Consider the following 18,899-nt stretch of genomic DNA (forward strand, 5'->3'; position numbering starts at 1 on the left):
TAAACGGCCGGAAGGAGCCCGGAAGACCATGCTCGGTAGCAGGAGGTTCGTGGGGCCGGACTATTGCTACGTTACAGCGCTCTGGCATATAGTCTGGATTATAGGCCGTAGTAAGGTCTTCGGGAAGGATCTCAATTACTATACAACTACGTAAAGAAGTAATAGAAGTATTAGAAGCATCAGAATCACTAGAAGATATCGCAGTAATAATTGAAATGGTAGTAATAGTGGCAAGAATAGGTAAAAGAGCATAGGGATAAATAACGTACCGTCAAGTACCCCTTTCAACGCGGGGAAAAAATGGGCAAATAATGGGGCGTTCGAGTCTTGGCAAAAATGAGGTCCATCAGCACCCGATGGAATACACACGATATTGCCTCCAGTCTTGGCCCCTTTTCAGCCCCCACAGAAAATTCCCCGAAAACATCGTGGTGGGGGCAAAGAAGCAAGCTGGTTCCCCACAGGACAAGTTGACGTTCAACGGCTTGAAACGGTGCTGCAGGTTGCTTCTCGAATTTTGTCGTGGTGGAACTTAAACCAGATGGTTGACAGCGGTACTCATTGGATTGCTGAAGTCTTCACAAAGTCACGCAGCAAATGAAACTGTCGGAACGGCAAGGCTGATAAGGAGCAATGGGCAGGTATCGTGGGTTGGCTGGCGCCTGCCCTGGGCGAAGTGGGACAACCGGCTTAGTCATCACGGCCGGTTAAGGTGGGGCAACCACCCAGGCCGTCCCCACCTACTTCGATCGGCCCCTGCCCACAATGTAAATAGGAAGAACAAGAACAACAACAGCAATTATCACGGACATCGACGTGATTGTTGCCGAAGATACACCCTCATGAGGAAATGTATCACGCCTGTGATACCAACAGAAACTATTGTTCATGATATGCAACGGAAGGTCGGCGAGCGAAGACTCAGTGTGAAACAGCTTGCGGGCAAAAAAGAAACGAAGCGACACACTGACATGTTCATATAAATTATCCGTCTGAACTGATAGTGCGGCCCGAGCCTCTGTGCGCCCTGAGGGTCAAGATGCTCAATTGGACGAGGCCAAAGCGACAGGCACGGGTGTAACCTTCACGCGGCGTTTTCTTGTCTGTCTGCACCGCCGCAATGAGGGCCCGTTCCTCTGGCCTCATGTGGGCAGAACATTCATAGCAATCAGGTCACAGGTCTTGGAAAATAAGATTGGCGGGTAACAGTGATGTGTTTTGGAAAGAAAAGATGCAGCACTCAAGCAGGACTATCAACCGCGTGTCTTGGCCAAAGCCAGACAGGAAAGAAACAAAAGTACAGAAGCCTCCGGAAGCTTCATGTCGCAAGAAAAACAAAAAGAGGACCCAGCCATTTTTTTCATGATATGTGCGGAACCACTCCCATCAGCCCACTCAGCAAATCTGATCGCGGGACAACGTTCTCGACGAGAAAACACTGCCCCTTGTGGGCCTCAGATTGGCAGATGGTGCAAGTCGACCTTAAACCTGAACCTTCTTGATCTGCGCAATGAGGAAGTTGGCGCCCTCCCGAGCGTTGGCGCCGTATGACAGGTGAGGCGCCAGGACGGCGGCGCTCAGGTTTCCGTCGCAGACAGTGTCGCGCGGGTTGGCGGCGCAGATGATATTGATCTTGTCCTTGGGGAAGTTGGGGATCTGGCCGTTGTCGGCGCGGAACTGGGTGTCTCCGAAGGTGACCACTCCGGCGATCTGGGTCTTTTGCGCATCGGGGGCGTTCTCGATGGCACGGTGGTTGACGGCCGCACCTTGACTGTTTTCAGATCGGTCAGCATTCCGAGCCTAGCATGTAAGTGAGAAATGAAGTTCTGAAACTTACGAGTAGCCTCCAGTGACGACGATGGCGGTAGGGCACTTGCTCGCGATGTCACTGAGGATGCTCTTCATCTCGTTGATGCCAACGCGGTCAGCACCACCGGGGAGGAAGTTGGTGTCCAGACCAGCGGGATAAGCAACACCCTGGACGGCAACCTTACCCGGGAAGGCGGCCTTCAGGTTGTTGGCAACAGGGGGTCCCACAACGGTGCCCTGTTCAGAGAAAAGAAAGTTTTAGCATCAAAGTCACCAACAATCGACAGTTGGGTTCAAGGAACTCGAGTAAACCCACCATGTTGCCGATCTCCGTGGAGCCGCGCGCCCAAACGAAGATGATATCGTTGCATCCGCCGGTCTTGAACTCGTTCGCCGTGCTGCCGACGGTGCCGCCCAGCTGCCGCTTGGTTTCTTCCTGCGGAATCGTGGGGTAGGCAAAGGCGGTGGAGGCCAGAACGAGAGTGCTGAGGAACTTCATGGTGAGGTAGCTGCGTTTCAAATTGCTTGGACTTGTAAAGAGAGTGAATGCGAAGTGACTTGTCGCGGACAAGATGGCAAAGAACTGAAGAGAATGGAAGCGGTTGCGGTTAGCTGCTGAGATGCCTGAGTGGATGAGGAACTATCATGGCTTTGTGGTGAGCTTTCTGAGAGTTCTTATAGAAGGTGATGATATCCACAACCTCATAGCATCTACGCCTAAAGAGGAATATTCAACGAGATGTTCTCCTCATTCCTTTTTGTTCCTCGGCTCTCAAGATTCCTCGGCTCTCGAAGGAAGACTCCTCGGCGGTTTTGTTGGTATTGAAGGACAACAAGGTGCGGAGTCCATTCTCCTGAGGTCTCGAACGGATCAAGATGATCAAAGACTACCTAGGCATGTTACCATAAGTCGGGGAAGGTACCAATGTCTTGGGTTCAAACACATTGGCACTGCGTCGAGTCCCGCGAGGATCCGCCATGTTTCTCCCGAAGATGCGGTCCGTCATGCAGAGTCAGGCCTGTCATCGTTCTATCGTGTGCAATTCTGAACCTGCCAAAACCTAATCAGGCGCCGTTTGCGAATACATGTATACAACGCGGTCGTTGGAATTACCTGTTTGGATCATTTAGTGCGGCTGGCGTGTTGGCTTCGGACGTAGGCAATGACAAGACGAACGTGAGAGGCCAATGACAGGACGAACCACGGATTGCTTACTCCTACTTAGGCCGTTTCAGCTAGTCTGGGATGGTTGCCTCCCACTCTATCGACTGCCAGCTGGCATGGTCACCTCCTGACCTGTTCTTCTCCGCACAAAACGTATTTGAGTGTTGTCCCCCTAGAGTCTAGACTCAAAAGGATGTGGGTGACATGGATTGATCAGTCGTATTGCCCCCTCAGTTGCCTTACTCGAGTGTGCCAACGGAATTTGCCACGGAATGGGTCCTGATGGGTACAAAACTCCCATTTGTGATACCGTGAAACAGAAAGCCCATCACGAATTTTAAATAATCGACTGCAAATTGGCGAGGCAGAATTCTGGCTTGAATGCGTCCGGAAATTTAGACTTCAGGTTCTTCTAATGTTGCTTGAGATATTACTCAGTGCGTATGACATTGATAAATTTGCAAGCCTGCTAAGCACACGTGAGACGATGAGACTCGCATTGAGGTATGAGCTCGTCAGGAAAGTTCCATAATGTTGTGTTTTTGATTCAATCAGGGGTTTTTTTTTTTTTTTTTTTTTGTAGGGGCCTCCGAGCTCTCAAGCAGAAGATTTAGATTCGAAGCAAGGATTTCGGTTGATTAATTGTTATCCACGTTATAATCGCCATCATCCAAACTACCCGTCCAATCGCATCCGCCTCTTTTCAATACTTGTGGGATGGCAGCTCCACTTGCCTAACATCCGACAAAACGGGTCGATCATTTCTGTTGGTATCCCTATCACAGGGATGTTGGTTCGAACCGTAGGGTCCTGGGGGTGACGAAGTATCAATATCTCTATATTGATTGATTCTGTATAAGGAGTAGAAGGGAGATTCCAACCGGAGGTTAGGTGGGTAGTCAAGGTCTAAGTATACCCCCTCGAGGTGGCCTATGCTCTACCCCTACTTACGGCCGAATTAGACTTCCAATCCGAAACTAACTATCTCTCTCTTTTAACGTCTAACTAGTATAGTTAGAAGGATAGTTTGAACGCTACGAAGTCATGTATAATATATATGTTACGACCCAACATGCATGACCAAGAACAGGGCCTGCCCCGCAGGCTCGCAGCGGTTACAGCGCACCATATATGCAGAAGATAAGGGACACTAGGCACCCTCTCACGGAACGGAAGAACTATGGACAAGTCACGTGATGATAAGAGATAAGAGATAAGAATAAGGATATGTTGGATATGAGTTATCCAAGCGATCCTTGGATAACCAGGATATGAGCTATCCAACATATCCAAACAAGGACACTGTCCAGCACAAAGGACATGTTCAGAATCAGGACTTGTATATAGGATGGACTTGAGCCGGACTCTAGGACAGACTTCCCATAGCTTCTTCAGCAATTAACTTCGTATCAGATCTTATGATCGCTTTCAGCTATCTTCCCTGAGAACCTCTTTGATAGGACTACGATTGATCACCGAAGCCTTCCCTTACCTTACGACTTACAGAACATAGCTTCCCTGAAGCTATCCCCGACTACGAATACTGTTACCAGTTCCGCAGCCTCAACTTCTGCAAACAAAACCTCACTACGACTAGCTGGCCGTAACATAGTACCTGTCGTGGTCGAGTGGTCCGTTCAGCCTTCAAGGTATCAATTTGTTGCTGAAGGGATTCGATCATGCTGACTAGCTGTGCTTCTCGTTCGTTAGGCGTCGCGCCCTATTGAGTTCCTTGTGTATCCATTGCTTTTACCGTATCGTTATAACCTTATGACGTTATACCCTTGACCGTGACCTTGACGTTAGAAAAGGGGATCTGAGGATTATGTCAAGGGCGGTAGGAGCAATGTTGCAACTCGTACTTCCTTTCTCAACTAAGAATCCTCAGATGAGGAAGGGAAGGTTTCCTGTTCCTCTAGCTAGGTCTACGTGTCCTTTTATGTGCTGTTACCCTAGTGTCTCCCTTGTATCCACCTGGATGTCTTACTATCAAGCCGAGCATAGCCGAGAGCATCCCATGTGAAGGGCTCGGCCCGTAACAGTAATAGACTATCGTCGCTAACCTAATTCGATAGGGTCTAGCTTAATCCCGCCTCTCCTTATTAACGCATAATCGCTCTTATCGTTACTCCTAGCCTCGTTACTATAGGTTCCTCGGGCTTAGTCGCTATCTTAGTCTTCTTCTTATACTATCTGTTGGAACAGCAAAGGCTGATAAGGAGTAATAGGCAGGTACCATGGGCTGGCTGGCACCTGCCCTGGGCGAAGTGGGACAACTGGCTTAGTCATCACGGCCGGATAAAGGTGGGGCAACCACCCAGGCCGTCACTACCTACTTCGACCGACTCCTGCCTACAATGTAAGATAGAACAACAACAAGAAGAACAAGCAATAGGATCACCAACAGACGAGTGATAATTGCTACCACTATTTGTCGTATACGACCCCGTGAACCAACACTGATCAGTGGTTGACTTCTCACGAATCACCACAGATTAATAAGGTAATACCACGAAGAGAGCTCGCCGGCCTGAAAACCCGCGCAGCTGCTAACGAGCAGTAACGTCGACTACTTCACGAAAGTCCACGAGAACCTCAAAACTCCCTCCGGCCTCAGCAGCCCGAGCGCGAGTGCGTCTATCACGCTATCACGACTACCTTTGCAGACGAGAATCCCTCCGTACCTGGTACCGTCGGAAGAGACCTCTGCGTGGCCGCGATACTCCATTTCATACACTTCACCTTCTCATCTTACGCGCAGATTGCGCAGCGATTGCTACCAAAACACCCCAACAGACTAACTCGAACAGCCAACTTCATCATCACCATGGCACAACCGTCATCTATACCCTCGCAGCTAGGTGAGCTTCACATCCTTCCTGCGATACATAAGTACACCGACCCGGCCTACTTCAACCATGACGACATTCTTCTCAACGAGCGTAACCCGATACGTATCTCAACGTTCATGTCATGGCACATAGCCAATTGGACCGAGCAAGGGCTCTATGGCCGCGACTTATGGCTCTCCTTCCAGCGAGAATTCGATGGATGGGACACAGACCTATTTAACGCCGCCTCGACGAGGCCCCTCGGTATTCTTCGCGACTTCCTACTCTATCGTGGAGTTTACACCCCACGTGACCGCTCTCGCGTTGCCCCCAACCTCGTCGCTGTCCTTGAAGGCGAAGATTTTCATCCATGGACTGGTGAAGAAGTCGAAGAAATACGCGCCAAGGCGAAGGACTTCAACGACCTTGTTGAGCAACAACCAGGCTTCCTCGCAGATATCACGCGAGGATATATCAGCCCAGCGGAGCGACAGCGAATGGACAATGAGGCGCGCGCAGCGAAGGCACAGGCAGACCACGAGATGAATGAGATGGTCGCCAAGCAACTTGCTGCCAACTACGCTGCCAACCGAAACCCTCACAACCTCGACACACCGCGATCCCATCACACTTCACGTCAACCAGCGATTTCGAAGCCGTCAACCCCACGGCATTCTCCACATCCCTCACCCATTATCGACCATCGGCAACATAAAGACTACCTACCGTGGTCACGAGACCGCCAGGCTACTCCCACTACCCAACCGTCGTCGCGGCAGCTAAGTGACCTCTCCAAGCTGGTCACTGACGATATGAAATACAGCGGTGAGATGTATGACGTATTCGACCTCAAGATGAACCTCTTCCGCGACAACTGCAGCAAGGTAGATATTGAGGAGCACCAGCTGGCTCCTGCCTTCTCGATTATGCTCCGCGGCAAGGCGTCTATCTTCTACGCCAACCGTCTCTGCGGCAGAGGCATCCGTGACTTCGATACGATGGTCGACAACGTCAAAGGGTATTTTGAGAACGAAGAGAAGCTCCAGGGTTACCTCTCTGAGTGGCGTGAAACGACTTTCGACCGTATTACGCAGAAACACCCTGACAAATCAAAGACTCAAGTCCTTGACGACCTCATCGAGAAGCTCGCCCTCATACAACGGGCACTACCTGACAGCTACCACTCTGACGAAGTCTTACGCACCCAGCTCCTCAATGCTTGTTCCGGAATCAAAGAATGTCAATTATGCCTATACAACCCCTCACCAACATTGGAAGGAGTCTGTAACCAGTTGCGATCGGCAGTGAACACTGCAATAAGGATCGAACAGCATAACCAATACCTCACCCAACAACCCGACCGTATCGACCAACATTGGGTCGACCGCACCTATCGCGGTCAGGGACGCAACAACCGATTCGGCAACAACCACCACGGCCGGGCCATGAAGGAGTCTGATATCAAAAGTGGCGGCCGCGGCAGCAGGAAGTGTTTCGTGTGCAAACGAACCGGCTGTTGGTCAACCGAGCACTCAATTGAAGATCGCCAAAAGGCATATGAGCGATACAAAAGCAACCGCGACGTACGAGATACCTCGTCAACCGCCTACAACGCCTTCCTCACGGCGTATGAAGGAACCGATCCCACGAGTGAGGCTGAGGAGGATGAGGACCTCCACCAATGCCTCCAAGCCAGCGGCGAAAAACACGGAGAAGAGCAGGGCAATACCTTCCTCACAAGCACCGCGTTCTTCGGCAGCCTAGCCCTTGACGGCAATGCAGTCGCCGCCAACCTCGCAGACCAGTCAGTATATCATCAGTTGACGAAGTCTGACCCATACGACCACGCAACGAAGGAAGCAGCCGCCGCATTCACACTTGACCGGTACTCTGCGGAAGTCTTTCAAGGTATCATGCCGGATACCGGAGCATCTGGTTTTTCCACTGCCGGTCACCCGCAGGCAGTTGCCCTTCGACGAATCCAACCAGAGGCAACTATCAACACTACGACCGCCGGCAACGCCAGTATTCGGTTCGGCAACGGCAACCCCATCTCTTCGAGGGGTACGGTCACTGTGGCCACACCTTTCGGACCCATCGAATTTCACGTGGTACCAACCAATACCCCGTTCCTTCTCTGCCTTGCTGATATGGACCGTCTGCTCATCCACTTTAACAACCTTGCCAACACCATGCAACAAGGCAACGTTGTGATACCAGTCATACGCAAATGGGGCCATCCATGGATGCTACTTGGACCACCTGAACGTAGCCTTTCGAGCAACCATCTCACTGACGTAGAGTTACGAAGACTTCATCGCCGATTCGGTCACCCATCGGTCCAGCGACTTCACAAGGTTCTTCACGAGGCTGGCCACAACGACGTGGAGATCAGAGCCATCGAGCAACTAACCAAGCACTGCCACCAGTGCCAAATGAACGGCAAGAGCCCCACGCGATTCAAGTTCAACCTCCGAGATGAGTGCGCATTCAACTACGAGGTGATAGTTGATATCATGTATCTCGACGGTGACCAACCCGTACTTCATGTGATCGACTCTGCAACTGCCTTTAACGCAGCCTGCTTCTTACACGACATTTCGGCCAAGACCACATGGGAAGCCCTCCGCCTATGCTGGATTGACGTCTACCAGGGACCTCCGGACTGGATCACTACAGACGCCGGGCGTAACTTCACCGCGACTGAATTTCGCCGTGAGGCCCATGCAATGGGAGTCGAGGTCAAGATCGTCCCTGTAGAGGCACATCACAGCATTGGAAAAGTCGAGAGATATCACGCAGTACTCCGACGCGCCTACGAAATCATACGCAAGGAATGCCCATCTATCACACGCGAAGCAGCCCTCCAAAGCGCTATAAAGGCCATTAACGATACTGCCGGCCCTGACGGCATTATACCTACCCTTTTGGTATTTGGCGCCTACCCACGAATGACCGCTGACTCTGCCCCGTCACCTGACATCATCAAACGCGCAGCTGCCGTACGCAAGGCCAGCGACGACCTTCGCAGATACCACGCGAAACAGCAGGTCAACGCGGCCCTCGAGGCGCGATACGGCCCAGATACCTCTACGCTGAAGGACCTCGCGATCGGCTCACAGGTACGCGTCTGGCGCGAGGGCAAAGGCTGGTCTGGCCCTCACCGCCTTCTCGCAGTCGACAACGAAGACTGCACCGTTGACGCCAACGGCCCGCGAAAATTCCGATCAACTACAGTGAAGCCGTATTACGAAGACAACGGGGAAACCACTACAGGCGACGCGGTTCCCCGACCGACCGCCGATACTGATGCTGATGATGATGGCGGTTATACTGAAGATACTATTATCGTCGCCACTACTCCCAGAGACGTAGTCTCTATAGCGACTCCCCAACCCCCCCGCCGCACGCGAGGACGACCTCATAAAAACATACATCTCTATGCCGACGTACTATTGCAAGAAACAGACGTCCCTTTCTCCTTCCTTTCGCAGAAAGAGGCAGCTGACAGAGAGCTCGCTCAGCAACTACGCGACAAGGGCATCATCACTACGCCAGGCCCACCGTTCGAGCTGGCAACGAAGAACGAAATCGACAGCCTCATCGAACACGGCGTATTTGAATTCATCCTCTTCGACCCTGCCATTCACACCGACCGCGTGTTCAAATCACGTATCGTCAACGAGGTAAAGGGCAAGACCACGGAAAAGCCCTACGAGAAGTCGCGCTTGGTTATCCAAGGTTATGCCGATGATGGGAAGGAAGCAATCCTTACCCAGTCTCCAACCATACAACGAGCCAGCCAGCGACTCATTCTCGCACTCACACCCACCCTACTACGCGACGGGAAGCAACTATGGCTCCGTGACATCACGCAGGCGTACGTTCAATCCACCTCGCAGCTAAATCGCAGCATCTACGCGCGCATACCCAACGAGATACGTCGCAACTACCCTAACGGCACCATCATGAAGGTCGTTAAGCCATTATACGGACTCGCAGAGGCAGGCACCCACTGGTGGGCAACGTATAGTCGCCATCACAGAGAGAATCTCCAGATGATGACTACTTCATACGACCCTTGCCTTCTGTTGTCATCCGACGAAAACCCAGACTTCGCCCTCATCGGTATGCAAACAGACGACACTATCGGACTCACGGACACACGATTTTCCGAACGAGAGAACAACGAGCTCGCCAAGGCGAAATTCTCCGCCAAGGAAAAAGCTTTTCTCACTGCTACAGAGCAGCTCGTCTTCAACGGAGGTATCGTATCACTAACCTCAGCAACTGATACATCTATCACCCTCATCCAGAAGGGACAGGGTACGAAGCTGCAACTCATCGACGCAACTTCACCCACTGCCCAGCAGGATTACGTCCAGCAACGCGCCCGCGGCGCGTATATTGCTTCGATCTGCCAACCGGAAGCATGCTTCGACCTATCGACCGCGGCCCAGCACAAAGAGCCCAATGATGAGAATATCAAGGCGCTCAACCGTCGCCTCAAATGGCAGATGGACTCGCTTGACCGCGGGCTGCACTTCATCCCACTCGACTTATCAACTGCTAAACTCTTCATATTCGTCGACGGTTCATTCGCTAATAATAGCGATCTTACCTCACAATTGGGATTCGTTATTATCCTCGCTAACGAAGACCTTGATGATGACAATGGCAACTTTGCTATCCACGGCAATATCATCCTATTAAGAAACCAGATGGTTATAACGGAACTAGGGCACCAGTGGGAACTAGGGATGGATAGAACACATAGTAGCTCACGAGCAAGATTTGGAGGACGTCAGGATACGGCGTGTACTATATAGTATATAGCTAGAGCCTGCGACCCTTCACGCCACATACCCTTCGGGAGGTCTGCCGCAAGGGCGGCTGCGCCCTTGCCGCCATGGCGTTAAATAGAACAACAACAACAACAACAACAACATGGCTTGCGCCGCTTGAAGTGTGGTAAATGGTGGAGATTTGTCTTCTACACAACTGTGAAGCGCTGGGCCCTGGCATGCAGATGTGAGCGAAAATAGTAGCCAGCAATGCTGCCGACTGGATTTTGATCAAGGCTAGTGGCGAAAGGGATGTATGGCAATACAGTCCGTGACAACATCATAATAGTCTGCTGATGGGCCAAAGTCCGCGGCACGGAGAAAATATCTAACTTACTATTCTTCTCATAACTCGGCCCTAATCGAGAGATGTTCTAGGAAACTTCCGCCACAATGAGTTAGCAGAGACGCTTCAAGGTTCCGTCTATATCATGACATACAGCCTTCTCACAGCTTTCTACCCAACGACAAATGCCATTGAAGATCGCAAGCGGCAAAAGCTTTCTAAGTGGCTTATTAGGATTACATCGCTGCTCTCGAAATACTTCTCAAAGGTCTGTTAGACTCATACTGCGTACGTGTACGACATTAAGAGGTTTATATGCGTAAATCTCTATTCTTGGGCCGAGTTCAGACTTTCAGGAATTATTCGTGTTTTTGAAGTCCTTATTATCCCGGTATCGGGCAGTGACTTGGTTGGTGTGACAAAAGTGATGGCCAGCCTGCCTTCCAACGGACCGGAGAATCTGCTTACCAATCACACATCTACATTTGCGCCAAATGCCGGTGGGATGCAGAGAGAAGATTTGTCATCACTCCTTTTCTTGTGTCATTACCCCTCCATCCAAATTAGCTTTGCCCTAGACCTGTGTTTGATTTGGCGCACATCTGCAAAAGTTTGCTCATGGAAGTGCGTTTAATTGGAGCTATATTGATCCAAACTGGGGTATTTTGGAGAGACTGAATGTCTGCATTCTACAGCATGGCAAGAAAGCCCTCAACATCTTGCGACTGTGTTGCCCACGATGTGACGAGCCGTATTACCGAAGTACCGTTACCCAGCTTTTCCCAAACATAGAAAGAAGACGCGCTCTCAAGCTTCGCGATGACCTCGTCTGAAAAAATTGCAAAGACTTGATTGGTGATGGTTTTGTGTGCCAGCGCATAGCCAGCTCGTTCTATGCCAGTCGAGAGGGCCTTTGCCGTGATGTTGGCATTGGAAGCGAGCTCGAAGAAGAGGTTTGAACCGAAGAGAGCTTCAAACTGGAGTCCCAATACTCGTCCCTTTGCCAAAAGACCACCTCGCTGCTTGAGATGAAATCTGAAATCTTCCTGCAACACGGGATTGTTGATGACGATGGCCTCGCCTAAAAGTGCGCCAACTTTGGTACCGCCAATCCAGAAAATATCCGTCAGGCGGCCAATTTCCTCGAGCGTCAGATCATTCTCCTCCGCAGAGAGCGCTGCGCCCAGACGTGCACCGTCGAGGTACAAGATGAGCTTGTGCTGCTTGCAGATTTCGGCGATCTCACTCAGCTCTGCCTTGGTGTACAGCGTGCCGACTTCCGTGGCATTGGAGATATACACGAGACGGGGCTTCGCCATGTGCGGGTAGTGCGAGTTGTCTCTCAGTGCCTGCTTGATCCCGGCTACTGTCAATTTGCCTTCGACTGGCGGCACAGTGATGATCTTGTGGCCCAATGCCTCGATGGCACCGGTTTCGCGGACGACAATGTGCCCAGAGCTGACTGCGATGACGGCTTCGTGGGGTCGCAAGCAGCTGCCGATAGCCACGATGTTGGCTAGTGTCCCGCTCACAACAAAGTGCACATCGGCGTCGGGTGCCTTCATCTTCTCCTTGATGAGGTTTCGTGCGTTCTCTGTGTGATCATCTTCGCCGTACGATGTTTGGATGCTTGTATTGCCATTTGTAAGTGCTGCTAAGATTTCCGGATGCGCCCCATCACTGTAGTCGTCTCGGAAACTGTAGAATGCCATGATGTCCGGATAAGTCAAACCCCCCACTTCCTGGCACCCCCCTGTTTCTGGCACCACAAAAACGATGGGATCACAACCCGACCTCCTCATTACTATTAACTATTGATCCTCAACCACACCCACTACAATACAGCTGCCAGCCTCACTAGGGCATTCAGAGTCGCTGGATTCAGCCGTGATAACCTCCTTTTCACCCGCTTCGATTTGAGCCCGATGGATATCCCTGATGTTCGCGAACTTCGTGTTGGGATCGATTTGAACAGTCTTCCTCTTCCTCACTGCAGCGTTGGTAACTTGAGCCCTCAGGTGAGCTAGTTGCTGCTGGGCAGCTGCCAGTTGCCAGGCCTGCTCTGTGAAGCCTTTTTTCACCTTCCTGAATAGCAGCCGTTGAGTGCTGGTATCATTGTCGAGTTGGGTGTATAAGTGCAGTTGACCGCTGAGCTCTGCCAGCTTCCTGGGTGTCGACCAGACCACTGCAGAGGAGGCAGAATCCCATGGCTCAACAGGGGTAGTTTGTTGACCATTATGGCATCGCTTTCTGCCCTGACTAGTTGGTTTGGGTGTGGTGGGCTTAACAGGAGGCTCAGGTAGTACCATAGGGTTCATCAGGGGCTTAACCATCGCCACAGGGTGTAGACCAGTCCACTTCCAACCACTTCTGATGTTCGAGACTGATAGACCAGCAAGTCGAGCCTTCTGGTAACAGTCCAGGAAGTTCCTTTTACCTATAATGGTAGAGTCGTTCCATTGAGACAAGTAACCGAGCTCCTTCCGATAGGCTGACTTAACAGGGCTGAAGACAGACTGGTCAAGAGGCTGGAGGACATGAGAGGAGTGTGGTGGTAAGAACAGTAAATGGATATTGTTAATATAGCAATTCCACATGAAGTCTGTCGTCGTATGACTCCCATGCCCATCCACAATCAGCAGTCGAGCCTCCCCCTCAGCCTCAGGCATAGTCTGTGGGATGAACACCTTCTCTAACCATTCAATGGCAGTTAAGTCTGTAGTCCAGCCATTATCTGTTGCTGTGAACTCCCACCCATCGTATGGAACGAGATGTAATGGAAACCACTGCTGTTGGACTGTCTTCCCCTTGAAAATGATAAGAGGACGAAGTGCCCTACCCAAGGCTGAGATACACTCAATGATAGAGACCCATGCCCTCGACCCAGGTTGTTTCTTGCGCACAGACGTCGTCTCAGCCATACCCAGCACTAACCCATTAGCTCCCTGACCCTCGAGGATGCCAGTCTCATCCATATTATATCTGTTGGCTGGTTTGATGTCCTTGATCTCAGGGATAGCGAGGAACTTAAACCAGTTCCTAATGACCTCAGTAGATGCCCCATTAACGCGTCTAGAATCGATAGAACGACTTCTCTGAACCTTAATGATAGGGTTCCTTCTCACAAAGGCATAGATCCAGCCTTTTCCCAGTGGTTTGGTATCCCCAGCAGCAGCCAGAACTCGCTCTGCGAATTCCTTCACCTGTTGGTGCGTTGGTGCGAGGCCCAGCGAAGCCTGAATGCGAACCCATTGTGCCAGCTTACTCTCCTGGTCAGGAGACAGCCTCTGCCAGTCAGCAAAAGCCACTTTCCTAGTCTGACCACCTTGGAGACGTAGTTGGAGGGTTGATCGTGGTATCCCATACTCCAATGAGGCTCTCTTTTGACTCTTGCCGTTTGAGATGTCCTCGAGAGCCTGACGAAGCTGATCTTCGGTATATTGAGGCATTAGATATAGAAGAAGGTATGTGCAAAAGATGAGCCCATTTGGACGCGAATTGAAAATGTTGTGATAAAAGGAGGTTGGGGGTGGGCATTGGGTTGTGGTGGATTTTCGCGTTTTTGTGGGTGCCAGAAACAGGGGGGTGCCAGGAAGTGGAGGGTTTGACTTAAGAGATATGAGGATGTTGGAAAGAAAAAGCAGAGAAAATAGATGTAGATAGTGACACAAGTACTAGAGGAGAAATTTAGAATGTAGAGACAAAGCAACAGCCCCTTAAACTCAAATTAGAAACAAAGACCAACCCAGAAGCCAATGGCCGATTGCTAAGCAATTCCTTGAAGACAGCGCCTAAACCACTTTTATTATTGCCCTATTAAATCATGGTGCAGGATGTGATTGGAAAGCGTGTCATGTCAAAGACAGTGCTTCTAAGGGCCTCCACTTTTTGCTCCCTTCATGACAACTACCGCCACATATTTCCCTTGGAATAATGACACACCTTGCTTCACCGAGGGCCGGTAGGCTTGGTGATGAACTTAGAGAAAGGTACGTACCCAAAGGGTCAAGATCCCGAGGTATCTCGGCCTCTCAGGTTGAAGGAAGGCAGGACTCGCACGAAACCACCATTCCTTCCTTTCCAGAAGGTGAGGTATAGGAAAGAGAAAATCGAACGACAGATTAGGTTTTTCTTTGCTTTTCGGCTTCAGAAAATAAAACGGTTCGCGATTCTCCCCCATTTCTTCAACTCACTCACTCACTTGGCGGTAGCCCTCGCTCTTTAGGCTTACGATCTTCTCCCCACGAATCTTGCTCTGATATTTTTAACGACCCTAATCTGTTCTTAATCCAGGACTTTCCAGCTCCGCCCATTGCGGAATTGGACCGATTCTATCCTCAGTTTCAGGCAAGAACGTACCGTAGGAGTCGTTTTGGGTGTCGCTCAAACTCAACTCGGCTATTACGTATTTCTTCAGCTCCTTGGTCATTACAATTCTCGTTCAGCTTCACTCCGAAAATGCATTGAGCGGCTTTGGTGGATTACATTCACGTACTCAATTAAGTCAAAAATCTCACAACATCCAATCTCGAGTTTCAGCCGTGCTGATACGCGGCACGCCTAAAGGATGGATAGCTTCAACGTGGAGAGAGGCAACCGTGCCACTTTACATCGGCAGCTTGCCTTCGTAGCCTTGACTAATGCAATCGACCAATGGAACCCCCAGTGTCCCCGGCTCGCGACTCAGCTACTGAACAACAACGATCAAGATCTCATATCCGAATGCTATGCAGCTCACTTGATGCCGACAGCGCCTTCCTTCTAGTGGAATGGAGACAACGCCAGCATAGCCACGTCTGTACTTCTCCCAGAGATGTATCCTTTGCTTAAGGACAATTATTGGAAGGTTAGCAGATTCAAGGCTAGCGACGTCCTTAGAACTTGGCGCAAAGACGCTGCCCGCCTATATCCGTTCAACGAGATCGACGACGACGAGAGTGAGAGCACACTCGTTCAAAGCAGAGAAGAAGACTCTGTCGACGAGGACTGAGATGTCCGAATTCTTTCCCGCTCCCTACAGCAGTGCGGAATGGACGAACAGCACGACATGGAGGAGGACACCGAAGACGTCCTTGTCGTCGCAGAAAGCCCCAATCGAAGCAAGAAAAGAAAGGCAAACAGTCCCTTGAGCCAAGTCATTACACCGAAGAGAGTGAAGCATCAGCAGTCCGTCTACGACGTCGAAAGCTCCGATGACGACGTCGTTGTGCGCCGCCGAAGGCCCCATGCGAAGTCAGCGATTCTTCCACGGCGGCCAGCTACTACGCCCATTACACCTCCTCAAAGCGGCGGATACACATCTACGATCTTAATTGACTCGGACAGCAACGATCAGGAACCTCTCTTGGTGAGAAGACATCGTGATCGTTGTGTGATCTTGATCGACTCGGATAGCGACGATCAAGAACCGCTTTCGATGGGAAGACGTCGAGTTCGTCGTCTTTTTGAACGCAAGGAATCGCCCAAGCCTTTGCTAGAACGTCCGTCGCCACTCGATCTCTCGCCCATCCGTACCGTGGCGACTATCGAGCCAGTCAAAGCGCCTAAGGAGAAACACAACTGTGTTGCGGCTCTCGAGGAGCTTTTTGACTCCGTCGATAAATCCCGTGGTCAGTTCACTAGCGAGGAGCGGGAGCTGGCAGATAGACAACTCAGACAGATGGGGAAGCGGATGAGGAGAATGAGCAAGATGGCGAAGAGAATGGATAGAAGTCCCTAGGTCTGAATAGACAGGACCTGAGACTCTTGATACAACCAATTGGTGAGAAAGTTTGGTATTTGAGCCGAGGGGCTCGTAGCGTCGGAACAGTCTTGATAGCTGAAAGTCTCCGATACTTAATAAAGAGATATATTAGAAGACATTTCCAGAACACGCATGAAGCAAATCGCTGTGAGAGTGAGGCCAACCCCTATTTCATGAAAGATAATAGAGGCAAAAGAAGACGAATAATGGACCCAGCATAGCAGTGGCAAAGACAAAGGCAGCTCCTGCGCACCAACCAGCGACTGGGGGCAATGACAGTTTCCGTCGGGCAAAGACCGACTCATGATCATCGCGAAACCGAGGAACAGCGCCAAGCCCTACAGAATCCGAGTCACTGCGCTTAAACAATGTTTCCAACCCATTGTGTCCCACCCTTCGGGAACGTTTCAGCGATCATTCTATGGTGGTGCTAAAGGCCCCGGGTTTGTTTGCGTTTAGCTTCCCCCGCCCGTAATAGCCATCAGACGAAGAAGGTTGGACACGTGCGATGCCGAGACACTTTATCTCACTCTCACCCTCCCTTGAGATCCGCGCGTTACCCTTATGGTTACATTCTCCCCCAAGATAGCCTCAACTCTCCATTTTCTTTCTCCGCACATAGTAATCCGCGCGGCAAAACAAAAGTATTCCAGACATGGCAGAGTCAATCACGAAAACAATGGCGGCGAGTCGCAAGAGATCAAGACCTGAAGCAGCACCGGCAGACACCTGCTGCAAGACGCCACTGGCTTCCATCAACTTCAACGACAGACCAACACATCCCACCAAAATCATCTCACTACCAAAAAATGAAGACGAAGTCGAAACCCTCCTCGAAAAGACGAGCGCCCTCGCCGACGTAGTCTCCCACAACCGCAGCCTCGCAGTCCACACCGCTTTCGCAGCAACGCCAAACCCCAAACGCGACCCCATCGCCATCGCGAAAAAGGAAGCCGACGTGCGCGAGCTCGAAATGTACGGCCGCTTCGAAGACATCGACTACCAGCTCCCGCCCACCATGAGGCTCGACGTTCTCAAGGACGTGAAGCCGCTCGACAGGGAGAACAGGAAGACGGCGGCGCGGTACGAGGACATGGCGTCGTGCGTCGACGAGGTGTTTGGCACAATGGGCGCAACGAAAGAGAATGTGGCGTGGATCGTGGAGAACATGGAGGTTGCGCTGCCGCTTGTCAAGTTTTATTTGAGGATCAAGAGGGCGAGGAGGAATCTTTTGGGCGGGCAGGAGTCTCTTTCTAGCAATGAGCTGGCCGAGTACCAGACTGTGCGTAAGATTCGGAGTGTGCTGGGGGTGAGGATGCAGAAGTTCCGGATGGAGAAGGCTTCGGAGAGGAGGTTGAGGGGGTATGATGTTGTGCTGTTGCGGAGGCAGAATGAGATGGCTGCTATTTTGAAGGGGCAACGGGATGGGGGTGGGAGGGGTCACGGGTCATCTGATGATGGTGGTGAGGCGAGCGCAAAACGCCAGCGTTTTTGAAGCATAATAGTTAGCGTCATCATGAGTAGCGCAGTACGATCGAAGGTGATAGCCGATCGGAATCGGGTTCGTTGATAATCAAGTCCTCGTGATAACATCTTCACGATTACCATCCGTATTCAAGGCGGTGTGATGGAAATGAGTTGCTAAGCGTACCTTCCCTTGCCTACTCGTAGGTAATGCCAAAAAAGAAAAAAAGGAAGGAAGGGAGGGGGGATACTGACCTTATTTTTCACGCCCCTGTCCGGATTCGAACAGCGCGCCCCTCGACCCAGCGCGGGAGTCATTGGAGTATTTGTTTTATATCGGCTCTGCGTCAGAGCCGATACCACTCGGCCAAATGCTCAATGTTGAAGCATTGAACACTTGGGAGTGGACGCTGGTGACAGGAATGACGCTGAGGGGGTATAAGTAGCACCCCTGGCTTCCATATTCACAAATTTCTCATAGGGATGAAGAATTCGGCATATTCAATACTAGAACTTCATGCTCGCTATCATATAGTTTGATAGTTTCAATTATCTACATATCATCTGGGTATTTAGAGAGCAAACAAGGGTCGACAGTAGGTAGTCCTTCTTGTCGCGATGTCAACACAAGACCCCAGTCCACGATCCCGATTTAGTCAGCATGCCCCCCCACAAAACGCCCGGGCTGCCGTGCCGATCAGTCCGGCTCCTCTCCACCCCGCCCAACGCTAGCTTAGCTCGCCTCTATCTCCTGCCT

The 18,899-nt window shown here is 51.1% G+C and overlaps 4 protein-coding genes across 4 annotated transcripts; 2 read left to right on the plus strand and 2 right to left on the minus strand.

The window, feature by feature from the left end:
- Positions 1–1,482: 1,482 nt before the first annotated feature.
- On the minus strand, positions 1,483–2,308 carry BDP81DRAFT_314238 (cutinase-domain-containing protein; the record flags this gene model as incomplete). The annotated part of the gene is made up of 3 exons (XM_060583981.1): positions 1,483–1,771; positions 1,838–2,046; positions 2,126–2,308. 3 exons carry the CDS (start codon positions 2,306–2,308, stop codon positions 1,483–1,485), a joined length of 681 nt encoding a protein of 226 aa, XP_060447486.1.
- A 9,316-nt stretch (positions 2,309–11,624) lies between these two features.
- Positions 11,625–12,647, minus strand: BDP81DRAFT_314292 (threonine aldolase; the record flags this gene model as incomplete). Its single annotated transcript, XM_060583985.1, has 1 exon — positions 11,625–12,647. The coding sequence occupies one exon, from the start codon at positions 12,645–12,647 to the stop codon at positions 11,625–11,627; it is 1,023 nt and encodes a 340-aa protein (XP_060447487.1).
- Positions 12,648–15,982: 3,335 nt separating this feature from the next.
- BDP81DRAFT_392280 (uncharacterized protein) lies at positions 15,983–16,654 on the plus strand (the record flags this gene model as incomplete). Its single annotated transcript, XM_060587687.1, has 1 exon — positions 15,983–16,654. The coding sequence occupies one exon, from the start codon at positions 15,983–15,985 to the stop codon at positions 16,652–16,654; it is 672 nt and encodes a 223-aa protein (XP_060447488.1).
- A 703-nt stretch (positions 16,655–17,357) lies between these two features.
- On the plus strand, positions 17,358–18,173 carry BDP81DRAFT_315114 (uncharacterized protein; the record flags this gene model as incomplete). Its single annotated transcript, XM_060584059.1, has 1 exon — positions 17,358–18,173. The coding sequence occupies one exon, from the start codon at positions 17,358–17,360 to the stop codon at positions 18,171–18,173; it is 816 nt and encodes a 271-aa protein (XP_060447489.1).
- Between the last annotated feature and the right edge of the window lie 726 nt (positions 18,174–18,899).

This window comes from Colletotrichum phormii (genome assembly GCF_030913505.1).
Source record: "Colletotrichum phormii strain CBS 102054 chromosome Unknown BDP81scaffold_6, whole genome shotgun sequence".
NCBI classification, from domain to species: domain Eukaryota; kingdom Fungi; phylum Ascomycota; class Sordariomycetes; order Glomerellales; family Glomerellaceae; genus Colletotrichum; species Colletotrichum phormii.